This window comes from Spodoptera frugiperda, chromosome 17 (genome assembly GCF_023101765.2).
Source record: "Spodoptera frugiperda isolate SF20-4 chromosome 17, AGI-APGP_CSIRO_Sfru_2.0, whole genome shotgun sequence".
NCBI lineage: Eukaryota > Metazoa > Arthropoda > Insecta > Lepidoptera > Noctuidae > Spodoptera > Spodoptera frugiperda.
In genome coordinates this window covers 4346197-4373459 of record NC_064228.1, presented here as the reverse complement: position 1 = coordinate 4373459, position 27263 = coordinate 4346197, and the positions used below count along the sequence as shown (strand labels likewise).

At 34.1% G+C, this 27263-nt stretch overlaps 1 protein-coding gene across 2 annotated transcripts; it reads right to left on the bottom strand.

The window, feature by feature from the left end:
- Positions 1-3877: 3877 nt before the first annotated feature.
- LOC118276842 (uncharacterized) lies at positions 3878-8541 on the bottom strand. Of its 2 annotated transcripts, XR_004783712.2 has the most exons (7): positions 8261-8541; positions 7828-7890; positions 7165-7275; positions 5926-6000; positions 5155-5377; positions 4610-4699; positions 4027-4074 (listed from the first exon to the last, which is right to left on the bottom strand). XR_004783712.2 is itself a non-coding variant. In XM_035595416.2 (6 exons), the coding sequence occupies exons 1-6, from the start codon at positions 8326-8328 to the stop codon at positions 3960-3962; spliced, it is 522 nt and encodes a 173-aa protein (XP_035451309.1). In that variant the 5' UTR covers positions 8329-8541; the 3' UTR covers positions 3878-3959. The 2 variants fall into 2 exon arrangements, 1 of the variants encoding a protein (XP_035451309.1); XM_035595416.2 differs by lacking the exon at positions 5155-5377 and having other exon boundaries at positions 3878-4074.
- Between the last annotated feature and the right edge of the window lie 18722 nt (positions 8542-27263).

The following is a 27263-nucleotide window of genomic DNA, read 5'->3' as shown; positions in this document are numbered from 1 at the left end:
TACGTTGCGGTGTAAAACTTAAACATAATGACTTAATATGGCTTAAGTTTAACACTGAATGCGCATGAGTTGAGGCTCAGACAGCAATTTATGTTTTTAAGCATGTTTTCCTGCTATACAGTGATTTACAATGAGGGCTGAGGATCACAGAGTGGAATAAACGGATTATTATTTACAACAAGGAATATTTTTATTTTAATCAAAGAGGTATTGTGTTCGGGGAATTTGATAAGGAGGTAGGATAATGAAGTGGTTGGCAGGTTCAATTCTAGTTCTCGGATACGTCACATGTCATGCTGCATGTATTCGATAAAAAAGTCAGTATTTTGATTAATTTTATGCAAGTAGCAAGCAATTGTATTCCAAACGTTATGCATTCTTCTATTGACGAAAGCGTGCGTAAGACGTGCGGTTACATGGACTGTAGGCCTAAATGTTACATTTAAGCCTTTGACTGCCAATAGAAAACTGTTGAAGGCAAATCCTCCGCTAAAGTCGGTCACCGGTGTCCACCACGGCGTTCAATGTGTTAATATTATGAGCTCCTCTGCCGACCCCTTACGTACACAAAAGATGTGAATATCAGAATAAAACCTAATTAAAACTTTATCTCCTAAGTAATTAAATGTAAAACTGTTTGCCAGATCAAATATCGGATTCTAATTGAAGTTTAATTACGCATTTAACTAACACGAGTTAGGTAGTGGGTAGATAAATATGAGTGGGTATAATTTTAGTGAAGCTATTATTATATAACTTATTAGTTTAGTTTAGTTTCACAAGTACATAATTATTATACATAATTTTGATTTCTATAAGCTATTTTAACGTAAATCAGACATTGAAATATTAGAGCTGCGGATTATCCAGCGGGTTACCGGGACTCTGGCTCGAATAGCAGGAGTAGGAACGGTGTGGTTTTTAGTCAGTAAGATCAAATAAGTCAGTAAGTCGCCGTAAGCGGGACAGTCATTGGTATTGAATGCTTGCGTTGTGTGAGTGAGGTTACGGGAGGCCCAATACCCCTCTTCCCTAAGTTCCACAATCCCCAACAATCCTCAAATTTCCAACCCGCAAACAGTTGGAAACGCACTTGTAACGCCTCTGGTGTTGACCATAGGTGACGCCGATTGCTTACCACCAAGTGATCTTTCTTCTCGTTTACCGCCTTATACTAGAAAAAGAACTTTAAAAACTAAAACTCTAGCCTTTACTGTACTTCAGAATAAAAATCGAAACAACCAAAATTATCATTAAGAAGGTCTTGAGAATCAAATATCGAAACAACACAAAGAAGTAACATCACTTTCATCATCACCAACTACACATTTCTCATTCATCATAATTAACTCCTACAAAGATACAAAAATCCATGGGAAAATGATCCCAAAACAGAACCAAAATATCTTCCCCTTAAGAGTAATCCCTACAAGTTCAGTGAAGGCAATTTGTTTCATAATCTGTAACGAATAAGATACAATCCCACAATAAGTTGGGTGTCCCTGACATGGGTCGACGGGAGAGGGAATCTAATAGCGAAATGATTCATATCTCGAACATTTTTCTAGTGCAGTTATTTTTGTGACGTCATTCGGGATTTTTTTGGAAGGAAAATGGACCTTTTGTTATTGGAAAGTTTTTGTAGATTGTGTTTTATTGACCATTCTTTGATGTGATTCCTAACGTGACTGATATTATTTTTTGGAGAGGATGATAATGCATAAATATCTATTTATGCCTATATTATAACTTTAATGAGACAATCTAAATATTATTACGTTTATCGGCTTACTCGCGTAATTAAATTAACTGTGCACCTCTGCCTACCCCTTCGAGGATAAAAGGTGTGGACATTGCATCGCGTAATTATTTGACGAGGAACTCGACTAGTTTCAAGACATGTTAGAGGCTCATATTCATAAGCAACATTCCGCGATACACGACGCGGCGATTGCCGCGGTGGCAAATCGAGTTCTTCGTCAAATAATTACGTAAAAATATAATAATTCATCTATTTATATCACATATAATTGGATGGTTTAATTAAATACAATTCTTTAATGAGTTAAAAATATCATTAAACTATATTTTTGGATGTAATCAATTCCTCATGCACTATATTTCCATCTCCTAAATCAACAAAACACCAAAGAATAACGAACCCAATTATACATAAAACTAAGGTCCAATTTTCACCAAAACTTATCACAACTCGATATCACAGCGTAAGAAAATCTAATATCGCATTTATTTAGAAATAGTTATAGAGAATAATCAGTAAAGCAATATCTCGTTAAGGACTACTGAAGGCGTATCTGTGTCGTACCCTCATCCGACCAGAACCTTTATTTTGTTTGTACACAGTTGTGTACCAAGGTCAGAAACAGTGACCTTCAACTCACCGACCTCTCAAGGTCATAAAATCGTGGCAACCTTTTTGTTCCTTCTTTTAATTAAAGTGTTATACTCGTAGTACGTTTTGTTTCTTTAATAATATGAGTGGAACTTTGTGTTATAGGATTCAATGTAATATTGTGATACAGAATTCATGTTTTAAGAAAATTGTAGTTAGGTAGCTTCCTATATTTAAGTTTTTATAGGATATACCTATATATATAGGGATATTTGGGGGGTTCTATCGTATCGTCATAAATTTTTATCCCCGAAAGGGTAGGCAGAGGTACACATTAGGACACGTAATGCCATTGTACAATGTACACCCATTTTTCTTCAATTGTGTCATAAATCCCATGTAATATTGCACTATACTGGGCACAATATCCGTTTCCGTGCTACCACTACACGTGCTACACAGTAATACTTTGTCCGACCCGGGAATCGAACCCGAGCTCCCTTGTCCGAGATTTTAATAAGGTGATGTCCACTACGGTCGAACCGGCTCATTTTTCCTCAATCATTGCTCTCAACCCCATGTATAAATTCATTAAACCACTACATTAAATATATTTGAAAATATATTCAAATTAGGAATATTGTCGGGCGACTTACACCTATCGACGTAGATTTAACATAGTAAACAAAATCAAAGTTTACCTAACCTTTCCTCTTTTACCCGATACTGAAACAAAAATTCTATTCCTTTTTAAAAGCGAACTCTTTTGCAAATAGCACAAAAACATGGCTTCCAGGTTTCAACAAAGTTCAGAAGAGGAGTAAAATAAAAGAAGTTCGTTTTGCTGTTAATTTTTTGTTCTCACTTCATTCGCTGAATGTTTTTTTAAAGAAATTTTCCGTACCGAGCAATCCCTTGTCAAGTTAATGAACTGGTTTATTGTGCTTTCGTCGAAATGTTGAAATATTTTTATTTTACCAAACTATTTTATTACTTGGAGTCGCTGGGCGAGGATGTTGCTTTTATTAAAGTTTTTCTGTGTAACTAATGAATTAAATAAATAATACTGCTTTTGAATTACGTGTACTGTTTTTGTTAGATGTTCTAGAAAAATCTTTACCTTTTACTATCACAAAGATCTCATCCGGACTTCAAACTAGCGGTATTTATTTTCCTATAGTACTATCGTTCGTTGTAGGTAATTATTTGTTTTACTTTCAGTATGGAAACAGGTTTATTTAATGGATTTAACTTTTCTGTGACCTTCTTTTTTGATGACGGGGGAAACCTTGGAAAGGCGTCTATCTTTTTGTGGAGAAAGATTAGGAAGCGTGGATTTGTTGCCGCACTAAAACCACCTGCTAAGAGCTCCTGTAAAGGACACCGGGTCTTCTAATAGACCTGTCCACTAGCCCCCACAATGCAATACCAGTTAAAGGTGGAATTTAAACCATTTTTGCATCATGGGCCTTTTCTACAGCAATAGATGATGATGATGAAAATCATAGAAAGAAAACCAAAACAGTGAATTATCATTTTAGTAATAAAGTAACTTATATATTTATACATGATAATATTGTAATACTTTACATAAATCAAGACATTTTCAATTCACAACGTCAGATCTGACCGTGTCGTCGGAGCTGCTTGTGTCGCAAGACTTCAGTGTGACGCTAATGTCAGACTCCGAAAAGACGTCAGGATGGGGCGGCGTATACGTTCTGTAAAAAATTACAAACAATTTAAATATTTGACAACATATTACATCATCACACATCAACAGCCTATAAGTGATCACTGCTGGCAAAGACCTTCTTCTCACACGGTTCGGTAATGGTATGAGTGTTAAACACAACACTTAAACAGGTTGGCGATTATTTGCCACAGCATAGAATAATTTACAGGTATTTTCCAGTTTATGTCTCAAATAATAACTCATTTGTATTAAACACTACGCGACATCTTGCGTGAACGATTTAATAGAAACGAACGCGAAGCAGGGCGGTGACACGCGAATTCAACGCGATGCGGTGTGACCAAGTCAATTGATTGCTCACCGCATCCACCGTGCAGTTGGTCACATAGGCCACGTCAATAGATTTAAACAGCTTTTTATTTTCGCGTTCGCTTCTAGATCGTTCACTCAAGACTGCACATTAGCGATTCATTCAGCAATTTCACATTATAGATAGGTTCAAAAATTTATAGCTTAATGGCTTTCCTTATATTGAGAAATAAGTATACTGGCAAACTTGCCTGTTAAACGGCGAATTATAAACTATATTATCCAGTCTCCAAGTTGTAAATTTCTTTGGCCGACCCTTCAGTTTATTTATTGGCCTATGACTGCAACAAATATAAAGAAGAATTAAGATTGTTTATTAAACAGCGATAAGAGTTAGCATCTTCATCAAATTACCCTCCCAGTTGACTAGACTAACTATTTACACCCATAAACTATCTCATATTTTAAAGTTAATCAGTGTGAGAGACCTAAACTAACCCCTAACTTGTACTGTTAGGTGTTACTTACCTTAACTTAGGGGATTCTTAAAATTTAAGAGAGATTGGTGAAAACGGGATTATATGAGTATATTGCGGGCTAACGCCTAATTTCCTTTTTGAATACGATTCTCAGAACAAATTTTATATTCTTAAGGGTCTTTAGACTACGTACGAATAGGAGCTGAGGTCCTATGACAACCAGCCTTCAGAACTGATGTCCAGTTAAACAACTGCCTATGTGCTCACCTTATTGATCACCCTGTATATTGATAGGCATAAAAAAATTCATTGCTCACTCTTTTTAGTCTATAGTGTCTTCTGAACCGGCTTAATGATCTAATATTCAGGATGACATTATTTAATTTAACACTTATCCCAGACTTCGTCGGTTTCAAAGTCTTTATTGCCTTCAAAGCGTTTGTGAGTTTATCACCACTTATTGATGGTTGACTAACGTGAAGACTTGTATTAACTCTTGTTTGGAATGGAGAAACCTTGGGAATGGACTTCCATCGAGATCTGAGAGTAAAAGAAAATAAATTTGAATTAGGTGTTCATCATTCCAAACAAGATTGTACGTTGAAGGCAATAAAGCTATAGATTTATTCCTAATACACCTTATATTGTGTAGGTATTCGAATAGTAAACTTTGAAAATAAAATATGTGAAATGAAAAGACATGTAAACAAAGGATTAAAAGTCAAATAATGACGCGAGTATAACAGGAAGATGACTAAAGAAAAGTCATCTTTTCTATCCTTGTAGAGTTGTAGTACGAAAGAGAAAGAAATCTGTGATAGGATAGTACCTGAGATGGTTGATGAGAGAGAATATAGTAAAAAGGCATTTTCTGCGAACCCCAAGTGACTTAGGATAAGGGCAAGAAATAGATTGCAATAGTATTGTGGCAAGACTAGTATGTGACTATCAAGCCTGATGATAGAAATCATTTTGTCAAAGAAAGTGTCATTTTGTCAAAGATAGCGATAGCATCGTTCGTTGATTCATAATTATTAGGTTTGCGATTGGTTTGGTTTTATAAAACTATTTGATAAATAAATACAAACTTGCTGAACTTGCTCTTCTTTATTTTTGGTGGTTTGTATCGCCGCTTCCCACCAAACGCGGTGAATTTTTTCTTTCTGAAAACCAAAATTGTGTGGGTTCAGTAATAACTTTATTTAGTGAGGTTACCCGAGGCCCAATTACCCCTCTTCCCAATCTTCCCAATTCCCAAAAATCCTTAAATTCTAAACCCCCAAAAGGCCAGTAACGCACTTGTAACGCGTCACATGTTTCGGGTGTACATTGACGGCGACGATTGCTTACCATCAAGTGATCCGTCTGTTCGTTTACCAGCTTATATCATATTCCGCGCGGTTTCACCCGCTCTGCTCGGTTCCTATTGATCGTAGCGTGATGATTTATAGCCTATAACCTTCCTCGATAAATGCGCTATCCAACATAAAAAGAATTATTAAAATCGGACCAGTAGTTCCTGAGATTAGCGCTTTCAAACAAACAAACAATCAAACAAACTCTTTAGCTTTATAATATTATAGTATAGATAAAGCCACCTTCAGCGTCTAAACTAAACCCTCCCAATCCAGTGTCATATACATAACCACTAGACTAACGCAACTACGCAATTTTAACGAACAACATTTGAAACATAAGTTTAATCTAATTCATTCCATTCCTTAATTAGTTTTTACACGTGTCCAATTAAACATTGAAGTAATTTCACTACGAGGATTAGTTTGAGTGAAAATACAAAACTATTTAAATTTTCTAAATAGGAATTTTCCCTTTAAATCCAAATGGAAATGCTTCAAGGTCGACCCTGAATGAAATTGGATTATAATCACGAGTATGTATAAATTTTATGTTCAAAGTGTAAATTGACTGTCTACAGTATCTAAAATGACTAGTTGCGCCCTTTTGGAGAAGGGGGGGGGGGTGAGGTAAGAGCCAACCTCTTACTAAGTAAAAAGCACCCTGTTCCAGCTCCTGTTTCGAGCCGGAGCCCTAATAACTTGTTTTAAGTCATCCGTATGAGATCATGAGTTCTCTTCTCAGTTCAAGTCAAGAGTAGTATGGTTTCTTTTGGAATATTTTTAGTTTGGAGATAAATAGATTGAAAAAAAAATCAATTGGCGCATGTAAAATGCGACAATTCACTTGAAGAGAGTACTACTTAAAGTCGAAAACTGCAATTTTAAGTCCCAGCTCATATTTTCATTAACTGTTTCGACACTTATCAGTTATTTAAATTATTATAGACATACAAATAAAATATTTTTTACTTTTGTGGATAATGTATAGTAACTCCAGCTGGTGTGATCTTCTGCTTACATATTCCTTCGTTGCCGCATACACATCCCTTCGGAGGGAAGTATTGAGGAATGGGCACCACTCTGTAATTAATGGATGAAATCATTATTAATTATTATGTTTTCGGCTTACTCGCGTAATGTTTTGACGAGGAACTCGACTAGTTTCAAGCTATGCTAGAGGCTCATATTCATGAGCAGCATTCCGCGACAATCACCGCGTTGTGTGTAAGCCGATAACATAATAATTAATTTAGTATGTCTCACGAAAGTTACAATGAAATCATTATTAATACCAACTTCTGACAACGGCTTTGCCTGCGTTCTCTTGACTTAAAAAGTTTATTCCTGTACCTTTAGATGTTTTGACGTTATTGCAACATACACACAAATTCACTACACATCTTTTAGATTAATCGTTATGACTTTTACCAATTTATGTATTAACTGAATGCAAGAATTTCATTCATGATTGTTATGCCGTCTAGCACTAAAACCACACACACAACGTCACGCTTTTTATCCCCGAAGGGCTACCCCTTGCCGTAGTGCCGCTATATAAGGTAAGCACTAAAACCATTTATCAGTAATTACAACGATTGGAATTTTAATACAAAAAAATACATATTGACTCACTCTTTCTTTTTGAAAACTTTCCATTTTGGCTTTTCTGTTATGACGTAACGCACATTGGTCAAGCTGCAACAATAAAATGAAATATATTTCTTGCTATGACATCTCAAATGATTATAATTAATGAAGTGTAAATAGTATAGCAAGGTCATTCTTCATTTTCGTAGTTCACGAACATAATATATGTTCGGCAACTGTATTTAAAATCGCCCCTCAATAGGATTTTTCTTCTGCGTCATAAAAGCGTTTACAAACGTGCAAATTCACATACACAAGACATTGAAAAAACAAACAAACTTGGTATTTAGTTTTGTTGGACTGTACAATAGTTTATAAGGTTTTAACATGTACTTTTTAACAAATAAATAAATAATAAAAAAGTGTGTGTGTTGTCCTGCAGTTATATTCAAACTTTCTATTATAATATCATGCTTACCTAGAATTACTAGTAGCTTCATCGATTTTCTTTTTACGTCTAAATTCTTTACTGAGCAGCAAACCCATTTTAAATCCAAATTATTAAACTGTACTTAATGGTTTCTTCTTTATTTATGAACTTTTATCGCTTCTGAACTCTTAATTTATATTCTTGTACAATTCTGTTGATATCTTCGAACTAATTGAATGCATTGTGGTTATTTTTTACATTTTTTATAATTTATTTACTTCATGTTTTGCTATTGTATTGTATTACATTACAAATTACATTGACATTGATTTGACAATTTTTGTCAGTTACATTTTTTTGCATAAAGTTGATCTGTCAGATATTTTGACGACCGATTTTTGTTGAAAGGGAGAGTAAAGAGGTTTTATACAATTTGAAGCTTATAATGATCGAAATGGCTATTTTAATAAATTTCTAGATATCTACTTTATAAAATTAAATAATGGAACCTTTGTTGGTCTGATCTTCAGTATAATCATCATCATATCAGCCACAAGACGTCCACTGCTGAACATGGGCCTCCCCCAATGACTTCCAGATAGGCCGGCTGCAAACCTCCTGCATCCAACGGCTCCCTATGACCTTAATCTTTCAGTATAATAATGAACATTAATTTCTAACACGAAATCTTATTAACAAAATCTATTTCACAACATCTTTCTTTCAACATTATTCTCCCAATTCCATTCAGTTACGTCTCACAAAACCTCGCTCTCACAGAATAAAGCCAACAATTCATCATCGATTCCTTTATTTACACAACCTTCCACGTTTTGGACAATACATCCATAATTTCATCCGAAAACTTAACAGCCTTGACATTTAGACCCTATAAGACTCCATTTGAGAAGGAACTTCCATATTTATACAGTCCAATGTTCCCATTGATCTCCCAAAAACAACTTGAACCTAAACAAACAAGCATAAAAACTGACTATGTATGTAGCTTATGAACAGGTTACTGTCAGCTGTCGGCTCAGCAGATCATAAGTAAGGGTTCGGGAAAACTTCTAACAAAGCGCTTGGGTTCGCAACTTGTAAGTACCGGGGCTATCTAATCTGTTTGTTGTGTTTTTCCACCCTTCAAAAAAAAAAAGCTTGATGTGCTGTCTGACTATACCTATGTATGTAGTAGCTTATGAACAGGTTACTGTCGATTTTATTCTTCTTACGAAATGTGTGTGGCTTAGCGACAGAGTTTTAAAAGGATTCCGCACGGTGGTGAATTTATTGATGTTTTTTCGATGGTTTTTGTACTTGATTTGATTCAATTTCTTATAATTTTTTATCCAATTCTTTAGTCTGTTCCAAATCACAAATACATAACTCCACATTTGGAATCTCTAATTTAGATTTTTTTTATAATGGTACATTTCCACCATAGCCAGGATCTATAGTAGATATTACCATGAAAACACCTGAACACCGAAATCCGGCGCGTCCCAGGGACACGAACGACCGTCTTGGATCTCGCATAGAAATAAACAGAAGATGCTGTTAGAGGAGAAGAAAAAGAAATACCTACTTTAGTTCACTCAAAGATAATTCTACTATTCTACAACCCAGAACGAAAACAAACTTAGTTTTACCTTGATCAATATAGTTTAAGTAGATGGCGTTGCAATCGAATTTGCTCCATCCGGACAGGACAATGTGTATATTATAAAGCTCTCAAGTTCATAAACATTTTTATAACCCTTTAACGGTATTTCAATACGTATAATAGTACATTAGTTGCGCATTCATCTTTCAAAGGATATCCTTATCACTTTGCATACAAAACGGCCCAAACCTTAACAGATGGGGCATATGTTTATATATCAGGAAATATAATATTTTGTTGCTATTTTATTGAGTCTTCTGTTCGAAAAAGGGGTTGTATCCTGTGTATTGATGTTGGTTTCGAAAAGGGGTGAAGGTTTGATGGTGTATAGGTTTTGGAGGGTGTTAGTTACTTGGATCTGGTGGTTTAATAATGATTGTATACTGTTTTAATGATAGAAGAAGACCTAATTTTATTATTGGGATGCCTTTTAAAATTTTTAGGAAATTGTATTCACATACTCATATAGAGCAAACTATCCAAATTTTCTATTGCGCATCTTTTTCTTTATTTATAGGATGAAAAACATTTGGTGCCTAGTCTAGACACCATCAGAGGTACAAGTGCGTTGCAACCCAGTTAATGGGTTAAGGATCGAGGTATTTAAATTGATAATTGACGATACATGACAAGAAACAGATAAGAAGAAGTCGCACATTAGACGATCGACGAGCAAATCAACAGATGAGGTCCACATAAACACAGTCATGTGTGAAAAATTGGGCAGAAAGCTCACTAGACAGGATCCGATCACCTCGCCTGGTCGGGGATCCTCCTTTTCCGATCTTAGGGAACTTTACTTTTTGTTCCCAGATGTGGGATTGAGGAAGACATTGGAGATGAAGAGGAGACAGTGATACTTTCATGATTATAATTACCTACGTTTAGGTAAAACCTCATCCCTTTCCTACTTAGGACCAAAAACATGTAAATTCCCATATAAACCCTAATATGTATTACTGAAAAAACAATGCACTTAAGAACAATCGATCGGACCGAGGTTACTTGGAAGCGCCTATTGATTCGTTCCTGTTGGCACTTGTCACCTTACGAGTATGATCGATTGCTACATATAAGACACCTGGTGCTTGTGGGCTAATGTATAGGCGGTGGCGGGTTTTGAAAAAATAACTTTTTGCATGTGTTAGTGAAGTTTTTGAGCGATTTTGTTTTAAGGGAGGAAAATCATCCTTTGACTTCTCACGCCTTGGATGAGCGGAGAGGGAGTGTCAGACTATTACTGACTAAAAACCACCCCGTTCCTACTCCTGTTTTTTGAGCCGGAGCCCCAGTAAACCTGCTAAGTATTCCGCAGCTCTGGATATTTTCAACCTGCTTGTCATCAAAATTATGAGAAACTCTCTTAAAAGTAGAAGAGGCCCAGAGCTCAGAATTAAACTCCTAGTAAGTCTGATACCCGATTGAAGCAGTGAATGTCCTTGATGGTTACCAGAGCTCCAGCTCAAAGCAAGAGTAAGAATAAGCTGGTTTTAGTCAGTAAGAATCTGATACTTCCTCTTGCTTCACCCAAAGCGGGAGAAGCCAATTGATGATTTTCACCCCTCAAAAACCGAAACTTCAAAACTGAGCTGGTATCGACTATTATTGACGATGATGAAGGGTTATTATCACGACGATTTGAATTTAATAGCCAAAGTGCGTAAAGATGAGTTATTATCTTGTAATAGGCAAATTACGTAAGGACAAAGTATTTTCTTGTAATTGCGTTTAAGTAATTTTACTGTTCTTTTTTTATGACGTCACGCCCTTAATCCCCGAAGGGGTAGGTTCGAGGTGCACATTATGGCACATAATGCGAATGAACACCGACATTTCACAATTTGTGTTGTAAGTCCCATGTAGTAGGTGGTGAGCCTATTGACATATACCGATCACATTTCCAGACTCCGTGCTACCACTGAGAGAAATTTTCGAAAAACGGAAAATGCCAAGTAAAATTACTTTGCTCGACCTGGGATTCGAACGCGTGACTTGCCCATGCAGTTCTTTTAGATGTTTTTTTTCTTTTTGGATCACAATACAAACATTATCGTTAACGTTTACAACAAATATAATATATTTTCTGTGCCAATCACAATTTATTGCGATAATAATATCGTGAACGATCCATCATGAAGCCGATAGAAAATTACACAAGAAATTTTTCAACGTCTCATACACTTTTGTAATATTGAAAAGTAACTCTTGTGTTTACGTCGTTAAAAACTGAAATTAATTTTACTATATGCGACGTTTACGTTTTGAGTTTGATATTAAATGCTTATTGCAGCATTGCAAAGCAATTAAGCACTTGAATGCGAAGCTAAGTTTATTCTAGCTGTAGCTTAGTTTAACTTGATTTTATTAGTATCAATTAAAATCTGTTTTTATATGGAAAGATGCGTGTTACGGCGCCGATGGACACCCGAAACACAAGTGCGTTACCGGCCTTTTGGGGGTTAAGAATTTAAGGGTTGTTGGGGATTTGGGGATTGGGAAGATTGGAGGTAATTGGGCCTCCGATAACCTCAAAAACACAACGCAAGCATTGTTTCACTTTAGTTTTCTGTGAGGCCGTGGTATCACTTCGGTTGAGCCGGCCCATTTGTGCCAAAGCATGACTCTCCCACACTTAAATATTTATTTACTAAAAATTGTGCTATATCAATGACCATTTGTGCTATTAAAAGACAAACTCCTTTAGTACAACAAATACCAATTCACAAATACTTCATTTAAAAATCTTCCTCCATTTAGGTCAAGTGAAGTGTGGTGCTTTAGAAAGAAGTGTAGTCGATACATAGCAAGAAGTTCTTTGATATTCTTTCTCCACAAAGTGGCTAGTGACGTTGCTTTGTGTTCCACCATTGTTCCACCCTTGCAGAGAATACAAAGAAAATTTTATTTTTAACACGCTTATGGTAGAATTTATAGAGTTTCTAGAAGAGCTGCGATGAATTATGACGTTGGGTTTAGTTTTGAACGGTTTTGTGGTGTTTTGTTTTCAATTTTAATTTTAAATAAATTATATATCTTTATCTTATATTAACCGTGATTTTTAGATAATTTAGTATGTCTTACGATAAAACAATATAACGTTCACAGTTTTTCTGTAGTGTATTTAGTATCAGCATTGCACCTGTGCGAAGCCGGGGCGGGTCCCTAGAATATAATATTTATAGAAAACATTATGTTCGTTTACTTATTTAGGGTAGTTACATTTTCAATCTCATTTTAACTAAACACCCGAGGTATTTAGACTTTAACCTATACTATTACTGAGAATTTTGAAACACATAAGGCCTTTAATTAATTTAATATAGATTATTTGTTTATTCATCTAAACTAACCCATTATTTACAACTTAAAAATACCAAAACAAAAAGGAATAAAAATTAACTTAAAACTAAAATAAAGGCGTTAGGCGTGGTTAGGCGTCGAAGTACTCGTCCGCATCGCTGTCATTGGGGAACGTTCCCAGAAGACTGGTCGCATTGCCACGTTGTATGGCAATGCTTATCTTCTGACCGAAGAAGTATCCAGCCTTCTGGTCACGCGTAGAGTCGAATAGCTAAGACATAAGGTCAATACCACTTTTATTTATTTCTTGAATTTGAAACCATTTTTTTTTTATTAGACCACTTTTGGTTGTGTTGATTACCAAGGCTCCGGCTCGTAGAGCAAGAGATGAAACGGTGGGAAAAGATATTCAATGATTCCTCCCCCCTCAAAAAATACACCACTCTTACAAAAATTTTCAACCATGCGAAGAAAATCAACAAAGAAATTCAACATTAATTCGAAATGAACGAACAAAATCTTCTAATTACGTGCCGACTAGCCATATCTAGTACTCTTTATCTCCAACCCACTTGCCAGTTTCGTTTAGTCTCAAAACTAAGTGCTTACTCCACCAATGACAACGCAATGGTCTCGTCAGTTTGTGAACACCCTGTGATTCACAAAAGAGTTCTTATAGGTACTGGTTCACAGGTTTGTTCATGCGAATTTAGCCCCTTTTACATGCTAATGCGTTGAACGTTGATGTTGGGAAATTATTTCAGTGTCTCTTCTGTGAATAGGGTGCTATTTTGTGTGACGATGTATGGGTTTTTAGTGGTGATGTTGACGTTCATTGCTGTGTTCGTCTAATTGTTTGAGTGTGATGTATGTGTGCATTAATTCTCGGTTTCCAATGTAGGTAATACAAACTGATACACGTAGTATTGTGATCTTCTCAATGAATAAAATAGTGTAACTGAGTCTAGTTTTAGTTTAGTACCAGAATGTCATGTAAAATCTAGGTGATTTGTGGAATAATCAAATTTCCTTGATCGTGTTTATGTTAACTTGTAAAGTACGTATATTATATAGTTTAGTACAGAGTGACTGGTAAAATTAGTGAAATATATTTAAACACGTGATTTTACTGATGATCACAAATAATTTTCCCAAAGTTTTTTTTTGCTGAGAATTTTTGTGCATGAATCTACTATGACGTAGGCGTCCCGTAACGATTTTGATAAATTTCATTAATAAAAATACTAACGCGAGCAGAGCCGCTAGAAAAAGCTAATATAACATCAACATCAAATCTGATTTCAAAAACAACAGTCACAATTCATAACCACTTTGGGAATATATTTATCATCTTAAAATCATGTCACTCATATAATAGGTTCGAATCTCAGGCAGCGACAATCTTGTGAAACTATCGACTGTTATGGGCGTCAAGGGATTCATTCATCACTTATTGGGCGATAGATCGATTGGCTAAACAAATGATTTTTAGCTCTTATTTATTTACTTTCTGATTTTTGTCAAAGAGACTTTGAGATTTGTTTTTTTCTTTCGATGTTTATGTTACTAAATATTATATTTTTTTCGACATCGTCACGCCTTTTATTCCCGAAGGTGTAAGCAGAGATGCAGATTTTAGCATACACCCACTTTACACCATTTGGTTTATAAGTCCCATGTAATAGGGGGTGAGCCTATTGCCATAATACTGGGGGTACAATTCCAGACTCTGTGTTACTACTGAAAAAATTGGAAAAAACGAAAAATGCCCAGTAGTACCTTGCTCGATTCGGGAATCGAACCCGTGACCCCTTGTACTTTGACTTTAGTCGAGTGGTTGCAAGTGCGACTGCCTTATTTTTTTAAAACAAGGGTCATCATCTTGAAATTCAAATCGTTTACTGTGAATTTAGGCCAAGGATTATAAAAAATGTAATATTTAAAAAAGAATTTTGATACGTGTGATGAAATATTCAAAATATTCGCCAATCACGCTGTGCATGCGAAAAACGTAGTTTTAAAAACAATACATAGGCATTTTCAATATATATCTTTAACAGACATACTAGAGTTATTAAATAGTACATAAATAATTCGTTAGAAAGTTTAAAGTCAAATCATAATCAATCAATAACTCTTGAAATGTCAACAAATAAAAAAAAATATAGTCTGTCCGTCAGTGAAGCTAGGTGCTCGTTCCAAAGTGTAGCTTGGAATGGAGAAGAACGAGCAAGAATCTCCATTTGTTACTCTTATACATAAGTCGCAAAATTCAATTTAAAAAGCCTTCAGTGTCTTATGTGAAAGATAAAAAAGAAATATTCCCATTTGCAGATAATTGGAAGTCTGAAAGTAACTAAAAAATAATATTTCTAAAAGAAATCAAATCTTTGAGCCAATTCTTCAAACAATTTTTAGAAACTCTTGACTTTTAGGTACTAAAGAACGATGCCAAGTGGTCCAAATTCACGCCTGGACAAAAATCTTATTTGATATCTGTCCTTTGCATTATTGGAAATATGTCCCACTCTAGACAGAGGGCAAATATGCCTGATCTTAGCAATTTTAAAAGCAAAATAAGTTTATTTGGTTTGTAATTTGATTTATTTTATTTTTACTTATACAGACATAACATCACGCTCAAAGAGATAGATTTTTATGTGTGGGAGAGCCTTGTTTCGGCACGAATGGGCCGGCTCGACCGGAGTGATACCACGGCCTCACAGAAAACCGGCGTGAAACAAAGCTTGCTTTGTGTTTTATTGTGTAAATGAGATTACCGTACACTGTTCAACAGATAGACAGTTGGTTCATCCAGAATTTTTTTTTTAGTAAACATCCAATAATACTTTACCCAACATAAGAATCTAACTCGAGGTATCACTTTACTGAAACTTGACTGTAATAATTCCAAATCTGTAATCACTGACTTAAGAGACACTTCTCCTCAATAATCACATTCACACACACACTCACCACCGCCAAGATACCAAAAAAAAAAGAAATATTCAATGAACCACTTAAAAAACAAACCATTAAATCAAAAAAGCTCACAGTCTCGCACTTGAAAGAGACATCTAAAAACCTATCAAAATAACAAATGTTAGGTGATTTATAAAAGTATATTGCAACCCCTACATTGTATGTAACAAAGTTGTGAGAAGGCGCGAGAAAAAATTGTACGCCATTGACAACTCAAAAACTTCTGATGGATGCATTAGTCATCATTTTTTTTAATGGCTCCATATCGATTGGTAAGGCTTTGTATATTTTGAGCAGCGAGAAGTAGGGTGCTTTTCAAACAGAGATGTGCTGTTGATGCGTTTAGCTTCCACCAATCAAACCACCAAAATGTTTATTGGTATACATAGCCTAGCATTGGTGGAATCGGGTTCAACTAAGATATGTTTTTTTATATGGAAAGATGCGTGCTATGGATGCGTGCTATGGATTTGTGCTATGGATGGTTTCCCTACTATCGATACATCGCATACTCAAACTGCACATCTTACTCGCTCCGCTTTCACAGCGTAGCTATTACATCTTCGCAGCATAGCTACATGGCACATTACTGGTGGAAAATCATCCTTAGTGATTTTATGAAAACTGTGTTTTTTGTTAATCATGTTGTAGAGTAAAGATTACAGAATTAATTAATAGTTTAATTGTTTGATTTTTTTGGGAGCTATAATTAATTAACATATAAGGTATTTTCCCAGGTTTGCGACACAAAACACAATTGAGTTTCTTTGTTGTTAAGAAACAACATTTAATGTTTATTATTGTGTCGTTTTTATAATTAAATCGATATTCATTTTATACACAATGACAGTTACTTTTTTCATGACGTCCATAATAAACTTAAACTCCTCTCCACCAAAGAGTAAACTTAAACGTAGGTAATAACTAAAAACACTTAAAAACTCTAATTAATGAAAAATATAGTTTTCATTACATCTCCCCTCCAAAGAGAAAATAAAATAATGAGCGTCATTATAGATACTCTTCAGATGCAGTCGGGGGCTGGCGTTAGTTTTGAGATGTGGAAAAAATTTGACTCTGACTTCCTATGATCAGTGTTTACCCTGTAAATAGACCTTGATATTTTTTCTATAATTTTGTAAGGTCCAAGTTTTAATTCTTCAAGCTTCTTCCTATTGAGTCTGTTTCCATTCTCCACAAAAACGGTATCACCAATTTTGAAGTCTATATCTCTGCGATTTTTATCATAAATTGTCTTATTGTAATCATGTGATCTGATTGTATTTTCCAGAGCTTTTTTCCTAGCCTGGAGTAAATTATATTCTGTCTTCTTCTGCTTTAGCTCATTTGGTAAAATTGTTACATCTGTACCATAGAGTAGGTATTTTGGAGCATACCCTGTAACAGTGTGCTCTGTTTCATTATAATTCTTTACACAGTTGTGTGCTATAGTTGACCAAGCTATTTTTGTGTCATATTCATTTATCCTGCACCTGATTCTATTGACTAGCGTTTGGTTTAGCCTTTCATTTATGCCATTTGAGAAAGGACAGTTCACTGCAGTAAAAATTAATGAAATATTCTTTTCATCCAAAAAATTCTTGAATTCCTTTGAATTGATCCCTGGGTATTGGTCTGAGAGTATCAATTCAATCTCATCCTTTTCTGCACAGTTTCTTATCAGTTTAATGAAATCATTTGCATTTTGAGTGCTTGATGTTAAAATATATGCATACCTAGTAAAGTGGTCTGATAGCAAGTGTAAGTATCTCTTTGTTGATCTAGAACCGCCAAAACCTCCAATGGTATCAATAGAGCATATCTGAAAAGGTTTTGTCGCAGGACCCAAGTGGGACATCAATCCATATTTATTTTGCCCTCTTGATTTATTTTTTAAACATACTATACAATTTTCACAGATACTTTTTATGTTTTTTGACATGTTTTCTGCTGTATACACTGAGCTTATCATTCTTTGCATCTGTTTAATTCCTATGTGACCAAGATCTGTATGGACATTTTTCATAAATTCTAAGCTGAATTTCTCAGATATAATTATTTTTTCTTTTTTGTTTACTTTCTTGTAATAAACATTGTTCCTTATTTGTAACCTATCTTTTCTGCACTGTATATATTCATTGTTCATTTGATCTTTAAGGATGTCTTCTAGTGTTATTGTGTTAACTACTTTTAGCTGTTCCTCTTGGTTTTCATGGGGTTCGAGGACTGGATTCCTACTCAGGCAATCAGCTTCAATGTTATATTTTCCGGGAGAATATTTAATTTGGAAATCATATTGTGATAAGTAGTATGACAGATCACCTAATTCTTCATCTGTTCTACACCTTATGTTCATATTCTCCAGTGGCTTGTGATCCGAAAAGACAGTAAATTTCCTACCTATCAATAGATGTTGCCAGTATTTTACACATTCTTTAATTGCCAGGCATTCCAGATAAACAGCTTTCTTTCTTTTTTGTACTTCATTTAATTTCTTTGAGAAGTATGCTACTGGTTTCTCTTCGCTGTTTTCTTGTGGTTGTTTTAGGACAGCTCCCACTCCTAGTATACTAGCATCTGTGTATATGTGAATAGGTAAGTTTGGATCAAAGATTGTTAATATTGGTTGAGAACACAATAATTGTTTCATTTCTTCAAATGATTTTTGGCATGACTTAGTCCAGTTAAAAGGTTGTCCTTTTCTCAAAAGGTTATGCAATGGTTCTAATTTTATTGCTATATTTGGCACATACTTATGGTAGAAATTTATTTTTCCCAAAAATTGCCTCACATTTTTTTGAGTTTTTGGGGCTGGAAAATCTCTTATTGATATTAAGTTATCTTTTAGTGGCCTGACTGAGTTATTCTGTATTATATGACCCAAGTATTTAACTGAGTCTGCTGCAAATGTGCATTTAGAGAATTTTAGTTTTAAGCTTTCACTTTCAATTGCTTGAAATAGTTGTTTTAGGTGCCTGACATGATCCGAGAAAGATTTTGAGAATAGCAAAATATCATCGATGTAACAAACCGTGAACTCTGTTAGCTTATGCTTTCGTATAATATTACACATTATCCTCTGGAAAATGGCTGGAGAAGTTTTTAATCCGAATGGTAAGCAGGTCCATTGGTAGTGACCTTCTTGTGTCACAAATGCAGTTTTGTGTCTATCTGAAACACGCAAAGGTATAGACCAAAATGCTGAATTTAAGTCAAGTGTTGAAAAATATTTGCAATCTCTTGTTTTTATTATGAGGTCCTCAATAAGTGGAAATGGCTGTGATTGAGGTACCACTATTTTATTTAAGTCTCGAAAATCTATGCACAATCTTGATCTTCTGTTTTCATCTCTTTTAAATGCTAACGTGACTGGTGCTGCAAATGGGCTATACGATTCTTCTATTATATTTTTTTCTAATAATTTTGCTACTTGATTCTCAATTTCTTTCTTGTCTTCCATTGTGCAACGATATGGCCTTTTACTGCAATATTTTTCTACTAGGAGATCAATGTGTGCTTCATAATCAGTTACCTTTCCTATGTCATATTTGTCCTTTGCGAACACTGTTTTATATTTGGATATTAATTCATCAATCAATGCTTTTTCCTGATAGTCCAGGTGGTTAATACAAATTTTGAAGTTTTCTTCATTGAGGTCTTCATTGAAGTTTACTAAATTTTCGGCTTTTATTTCCTTAAAATCCATACTTCTTTTATTGACTTCCTTAGAATCAATTTCACCTCTTTGTATTGGTATTTTCTGACTAATTTCCAAGTTTTCATTTTGGACTAGATAAAATTCCTTTATGCAGTCTAGTCCTACCAAAAAATCATAATCAAAATTTTCTTTGTCTATTACAAAAATATTCATTTTCTTTTTCAAATCAAATATGGCAACATCAAGAGTAATCATTCCATTTGCCTTTTTGACGCCATTAATCGTTTTTAAATTAGTTTTGTTGGAGAGACCGGTTTCCTCATTTTTTATCTTTAATAATTTTGAGTTTATCAATGAGACGTTTGACCCCGAGTCATAGATTCCAAATACTTCAACATTTTCATTGAGTACTAATTTTATTTTGATCAATGGCGGCACTATTAGTTTTTTTGGTCTTCACATTGTAATTCACATTCTAATTCTGAATTGTTTATAAGTTTTATTTGCTTTTTATCCTTTTCAATATTTGTTTTTTGTTTAAACCAACAGGAATCTTCTGAATGATAGCGTATGCCTTTATTTAATTTTTCACATATGCTGCATTTTTCTTTAATTGGCTTTGTATCTTCTTTTTTCTTGAATATATATTTTTTTCTTGTGACCAGATGTTCTAATTTGCCGAGTTCGTTGAATAAATTGCTTGTATGTATAATTTCTTCTTTGTTAAGTTTGTCTGTTATATAATCCGGTAAGCCTGCAGCAATTATGTCAATTAGGGTTCCTTCATCTATTGTTTTCCTTATTTCGAGCAAAAGTTTTTCCTTTTTCACTGCATACTCTAGTAAAGATCCTGATTGATACTTGAATGATAAAGCATACTTGCTAGATGCCCAACCCTTATTGGCATAGGTTTGCAAGAAACTTGATTTCCATTGTGACCATTCGGAGTGTAGACTAAGCTTTATCATCATGGAAGAATACCAGTCAGTGCATGATTTTTCTAGAAATAGTCGGAACGTTTCAATTTTTTCTTCATCTTTTAGTATGTCAAACCTTGCACATTCGTTTTCAAATACATTCATCCACTGATTTGCATTTGTGTTTTTTCCGTCAAACTTTTCAATTACAAATCTCTCCGCTAACTTTTTTACACTTTTCTTTTCCTTGCTTTGTTGACCTTCAACTAATTTTTCTAAAATTTTCACGACAGGATCTTCGGAATACTTTTTACTCACACAAGATAGTTGTTCCTGGGTAGTTTCCTCTAGAAATTGGTCCTGGAAAATCATGTTGCTGTCCTCATCGACATATGTTTTTAAAATATCCTCTGTAGTTTTTATCCAAACATTTCTGGTTTGATATCTTTTTTAACGTATTTTTCACAGTGGCGAAGCTTTTCGAGGCTTGGATATGTTTGTGAAGCGATACTGCTTGATATTCTTCAGGAATTAAGTAAATTTTGTCGTCTTGCGTGGCAATTGATGTTATGGCAATAAAGTTTGACTTTCCATCTGTTGTTGGTTTTATTTCAAATGTAAACTTTAATTTTTCCATCTTGTTACAATAAATGTTGTTTTATAAGGTATTTTCCCAGGTTTGCGACACAAAACACAATTGAGTTTCTTTGTTGTTAAGAAACAACATTTAATGTTTATTATTGTGTCGTTTTTATAATTAAATCGATATTCATTTTATACACAATGACAGTTACTTTTTTCATGACGTCCATAATAAACTTAAACTCCTCTCCACCAAAGAGTAAACTTAAACGTAGGTAATAACTAAAAACACTTAAAAACTCTAATTAATGAAAAATATAGTTTTCATTACAAACATATCACCAAAATTCCGATTAATCGATATATAACTAGTACGTCTGTAGTCAATCGACAGTCGACGAATCTGTAGCAGCGTATATGATCGAACCCTAAGCCTGAATAGAGCCAATCTATTTTTCTATTAGATGTCAAAAAAATTCAGTGTTACAGATAGGGTCAAAGTAGAGACATTTCAATATTTTTTGAAAATTAAATCGCCTTGGGCAATGGCTTCATTTATTTGACAGTTGAATTTTAGATCGAAATGGGAACATTATTTTCGGACTTGCTTTTTCATTGCGAACAATTCTCAATATATTTTTTACTATATTATTCTTTGGTAACTTTCATATTTTTCTAGTTAAAATATTTTTTAGTTTGTTTCTAAGCTTAAAATAATATTCAATAAAAAAAAATGTTACACGTAGCAAAAGCTCTACTATGAAAGCGTAACAAACTAGTTAGGTTAATTTAAATCGTTTTTAGGTTGTTTTTATGCTAAAAATTATAAGATACAATAAAATAAAAAATGTTAAACGTTTGAAGTTCGTAGCAAGAGATCTACTACGAAAGCGTAGCAATGTAGCTACGTCGTAGTAAGTGGACGTAGCGACTCTCAGTTAGAGATTGAATAGATTTTATTTTTAACTAATGAATAACTCAGCATTGTTTTAATTATAAAAAATAAAAAACATATATACATGGTAAAACGGGGTGAATAAATGTTAGAACATTTTCACCACCCTACTGTATCCCTCGAATTCTATTCACCCCGTTTTACGGAAACTAAACTCTAGTTTCAATATTATTTTCTGATTCCAAATACACAAACGAGGCCAAAAACACAAAAAAAAATAAACAAAACAAAACAATCCAATGCTATAAATATTGATATCTGAACCGATGTAACGGTTGCATTTGCATCATTATTGTCTAATAACTAACACAACACGACGTCAGATTATTAAATGACCTAACTTAGGTATAATAACAGCTGTCTAGTTTACCTAACAGTGGTACATTTCAGATTACCTAGTTAATTAGACCGAATAACTAATTCACAGCACAAAATGATGAATCAAGTGTAAACTGATTGTCAATGACTTTGATATGAGGTATCATGATCAATCTTGAATTGCGGAGTATCACTTAATAGGAAATTCTAAGAATATTGGTCAGGTAGTATCTTTTAATAGTAAATTCTAAGGATACTCATATTGGTCAGTTTTGGTATTTGATATTTATACCACCCACCCTGTGTCGTACAGGAGAAAATCCTTGTGTAGAGGCCACGTTAAAAATATTCTAATTAAGCAGACCTCAAAACCTTTAAGAAAAGAATTTTTTAAAGGCCGACAACGCACTTGCGGCTCTGATTGCTTACCAGGTTTCAGGTTCAAGTTGCTCTGCATCTGGTTTGCTCATCTTATATATAAAAATGAATCGCTAAAATCGTTGGTAAGCGCATAACTCGAGAACGCGTGGACCAATTTGGCCAATTCTTTTTTTGTAATATTCGTCGAAGTTCAAGGATGGTTTTTACGGCGAGAAAATATCAAATAATTGACGGAAAAGCCCTAAAAACAGCCCTTTTCTTTATCCCATACAAACGTTTTCTAACTAATACGTAGAGTCAATTTGAGCTTTATTGCTATTGGATAAAGTTCATATTGCTATTGGATATTAAAAAACAAATGCTATTGGATAAGTGTGCGTTGGAGATTTGGAGCACAGAATCCCTACTAATATTATAAATGCGAAAGTAACTCTGTCCGTCTGTAATTACACTTTCACGCCTAAACCAGTAAACCGATTTTGATGAAAATTGGTACTGAGATAGAATAGACCTTACTTGATACTTTTTATTGCAAAAAAATAGCGGAGAATAGGTAAATATAGGGGATAAATGGTCATATGTAAATTCGTCATTTTAAAAGCTGTAACAGTGAAACTTTGTATTTAGACACTTAAAGATAAACGAAAGAACATAGGCTACTTTTTATTGCAAAAAAATAGGGGAGAGTGGGTAAAAATAGGGGATGAATGGTCATATGGAAATTCGTCATTTTTAAAGCTGTAACAGTGAAATTTTGTATTTAGACACTTAATGAGGAGCGAAAGAACATAGGCTACTTTTTATTGCTAAAAAAATAGGGGAGAGTGGGTAAAAATAGGGGATGAATGGTCATATGGAAATTCGTCATTTTTAAAGCTGTAACAGTGAAATTTTGTATTTAGACAGTTAATGAACATATCTTTAAAAATGCTAACAGTAACATATTCTCAAGTAATTCACATTTTAGATGCCATACGGCAGCATTTTGGCCACTAACACCACTACGCGGACGAAGTCGCGGGCAAAAGCTAGATGTTTTCAATAAATTTTGTACATGTCAAATATTTGTATGTTTCTAAATTCAAATTCTGTAAATAATGATTGACATTTATGCATAAACTATTTGAAAAGGTTGAATAAACAATTGTCTGTATTTTTTTTAATCTATTGAAAATGTAGAAAAGTGCTCAAATATTAATTATGCGTGCATTCAGAAATAATGACAAATTATCAACAGTTACGCGTGTGTTCAGAAATTTATTTTGTGTAAATTAAAGTTTCTATTCACGTTTTCGAACAAACGATGCTCTTTCAATATAGTCTATTGGTGTGAATGACATTGACATTCGTATTGCGCGTTTTTTAAAATATGCAAAATTAAATGTATATTTTTCAATATTTCTGAGAGATTATCTTAATATTTTTTCGAGTTTTAAAGACTAAGAAGATTTTTATTTGCTAACTAGCTGACCCAGCGAACTTCGTACCGCTTTCGCGTAGCAATGATGCTCTACTTTATTTTGTATAGCTGAGCTATGTATGAGTCCCTATTCAATTTGAACTGGAATCTATAATATCCTCCAAATAAAAATGAATCCATAATTTCATGATCTTACTATACCTGAAAAGGACTTTACTAATTAAAAAAAAAACAAAATATATTTTCGTATATATAATTTCACTAATATTTTTACAAATCGCTATTGAAGAACTTGGCATTTTTAAGTAAACATTGAGCTAAATACCACGCGCGCTCTTTATCAATTGTTGGTAAATTAAAATGTCCAGCATTTTGTCCTGCAGGCGCCTTATCGGCTCTGATGACAATTTTGTGATTATCTGGTGGCATTCGGTCTAATGCATTTGTGAATAATGCAACTAATTAATTGTGTTGATGGAAACATGTTTGAAGTTGTTCATCACAATGGATCTTTTTACTGAGTTGTTGTGTGCGCAACGCTGATCGACTTCTCTTGCTGAATTGACCATAAAATATATTTGCAAAAATGTACAGTCTTCAACAGTCACTGGCAATAAGGAACCTGTTTGATGATATATTTGAATCCCTGAATCTGCAAGAATATGAATATGTATACAGGTAATTGTATAGCAAATTGTACCACCATGTGGCTCGCAAAATACTGCCACAATACTTTACATCATTTCAAATTAAAACTACTTTTAATCTCAACATTAAACAGCCTTCCACGGCAGCTTTAGGTAGTAGGCTTTACCAAGAACATCTTGCTCATGCCACTATAAAATACATGTTATAAAATGTTGCTGATTAAGTCTTCGGATTATAGACCATTATTATGTATTTGATTTATTGTTTACAAAATAAACACATCACTGACTCGACATATTTTGCACCAGCTACATGGTTTTAAAACTAAAAAAAAACGTTTGCCATTATACTTACTTTCTAAAAGTAGGCAAAAAATTGTCTCGTATAACTTTTGTTGCACCAAATGATGTCATTTGAAAGCAATTATTGTACCGCTGGATATGAGTCAAAAAATGAACCAATGAATGTAGTGGCTCTGGTGGCGGTACCAATGGCGTCAATTTGACTTGGCCGCTGGCGCAACACAATCCAGAGGCTTCATTTTTTAATTTCAATCCCAATGTGGACACACAATGTTCATTAGTCCAATAGCAACAATTTGCTCTGAACTGTAATCAATTGCCACATTATAACTGAATGCAGCTTTGTGGGGATTAAACACAACATTTCTATCTTGATATCGATTCAGTTCCAGTTCATTTCGCGCTTCGCGATGCTCATCAGTTTGATTTGCTCTTATATTTCTTTGACTTGCCGTATTTCGAGTTCTGCGGCCTAAGCTTGTACGTCTGGTTGGTAGCATTGTTAAAAACGAAATTCCAACTGAAAATAAAAAGCTCTCATACATTTTCTGCATAACCATGTATACCAAATTGTAGTATTGTGTAGTCACCAAAAGTTACTAAAAATCAATATGGAGATGTGAACTTACCTTGATTAACAAACACTTATTAGCAAATAAAAATCTTCTTAGTCTTTAAAACTCGAAAAAATATTAAGATAATCTCTCAGAAATATTGAAAAATATACATTTAATTTTGCATATTTTAAAAAACGCGCAATACGAATGTCAATGTCATTCACACCAATAGACTATATTGAAAGAGCATCGTTTGTTCGAAAACGTGAATAGAAACTTTAATTTACACAAAATAAATTTCTGAACACACGCGTAACTGTTGATAATTTGTCATTATTTCTGAATGCACGCATAAATATGCACTTTTCAACATTTTCAATAGATTAAAAAAATACAGACAATTGTTTATTCAACCTTTTCAAATAGTTTATGCATAAATGTCAATCATTATTTACAGAATTTGAATTTAGAAACATACAAATATTTGACATGTACAAAATTTATTGAAAACATCTAGCTTTTGCCCGCGACTTCGTCCGCGTAGTGGTGTTAGTGGTCAAAATGCTGCCGTATGTCATCTAAAATGTGAATTACTTGAGAATATGTTACTGTTAGCATTTTTAAAGATATGTTCATTAAGTGTCTAAATACAAAATTTCACTGTTACAGCTTTAAAAATGACGAATTTCCATATGACCATTCATCCCCTATTTTTACCCACTCTCCCCTATTTTTTTAGCAATAAAAAGTAGCCTATGTTCTTTCGCTCCTCATTAAGTGTCTAAATACAAAATTTCACTGTTACAGCTTTAAAAATGACGAATTTCCATATGACCATTCATCCCCTATTTTTACCCACTCTCCCCTATTTTTTTGCAATAAAAAGTAGCCTATGTTCTTTCGTTTATCTTTAAGTGTCTAAATACAAAGTTTCACTGTTACAGCTTTTAAGATTACGAATTTACATATGACCATTTATCCCCTATTTTTACCCATTCTCCGCTATTTTTTTGCAATAAAAAGTATCAAGTAAGGTCTATTCTATCTCAGTACCAATTTTCATCAAAATCGGTTTACTGGTTTAGGCGTGAAAGTGTAATTACAGACGGACAGAGTTACTTTCGCATTTATAATATTAGTAGGGATTCTGTGCTCCAAATCTCCAACGCACACTTATCCAATAGCATTTGTTTTTTAATATCCAATAGCAATATGAACTTTATCCAATAGCAATAAAGCTCAAATTGACTCTACGTATTAGTTAGAAAACGTTTGTATGGGATAAAGAAAAGGGCTGTTTTTAGGGCTTTTCCGTCAATTATTTGATATTTTCTCGCCGTAAAAACCATCCTTGAACTTCGACGAATA

Bases quoted from the DNA above. Each gene is read 5' to 3' on its own strand.
- LOC118276842 (XM_035595416.2), bottom strand. From the start codon at position 8,328: ATGGGTTTGCTGCTCAGTAAAGAATTTAGACGTAAAAAGAAAATCGAT. The intron at 7,276-7,827 runs GTGAGTCAATAT...CATTAATTACAG, and splicing joins AAAGTTTTCAAAAAGAAAGA to AGTGGTGCCCATTCCTCAAT. The intron at 4,700-5,925 runs GTTTGTATTTAT...TATTTGTTGCAG, and splicing joins AAGAAGAGCAAGTTCAGCAA to TCATAGGCCAATAAATAAAC.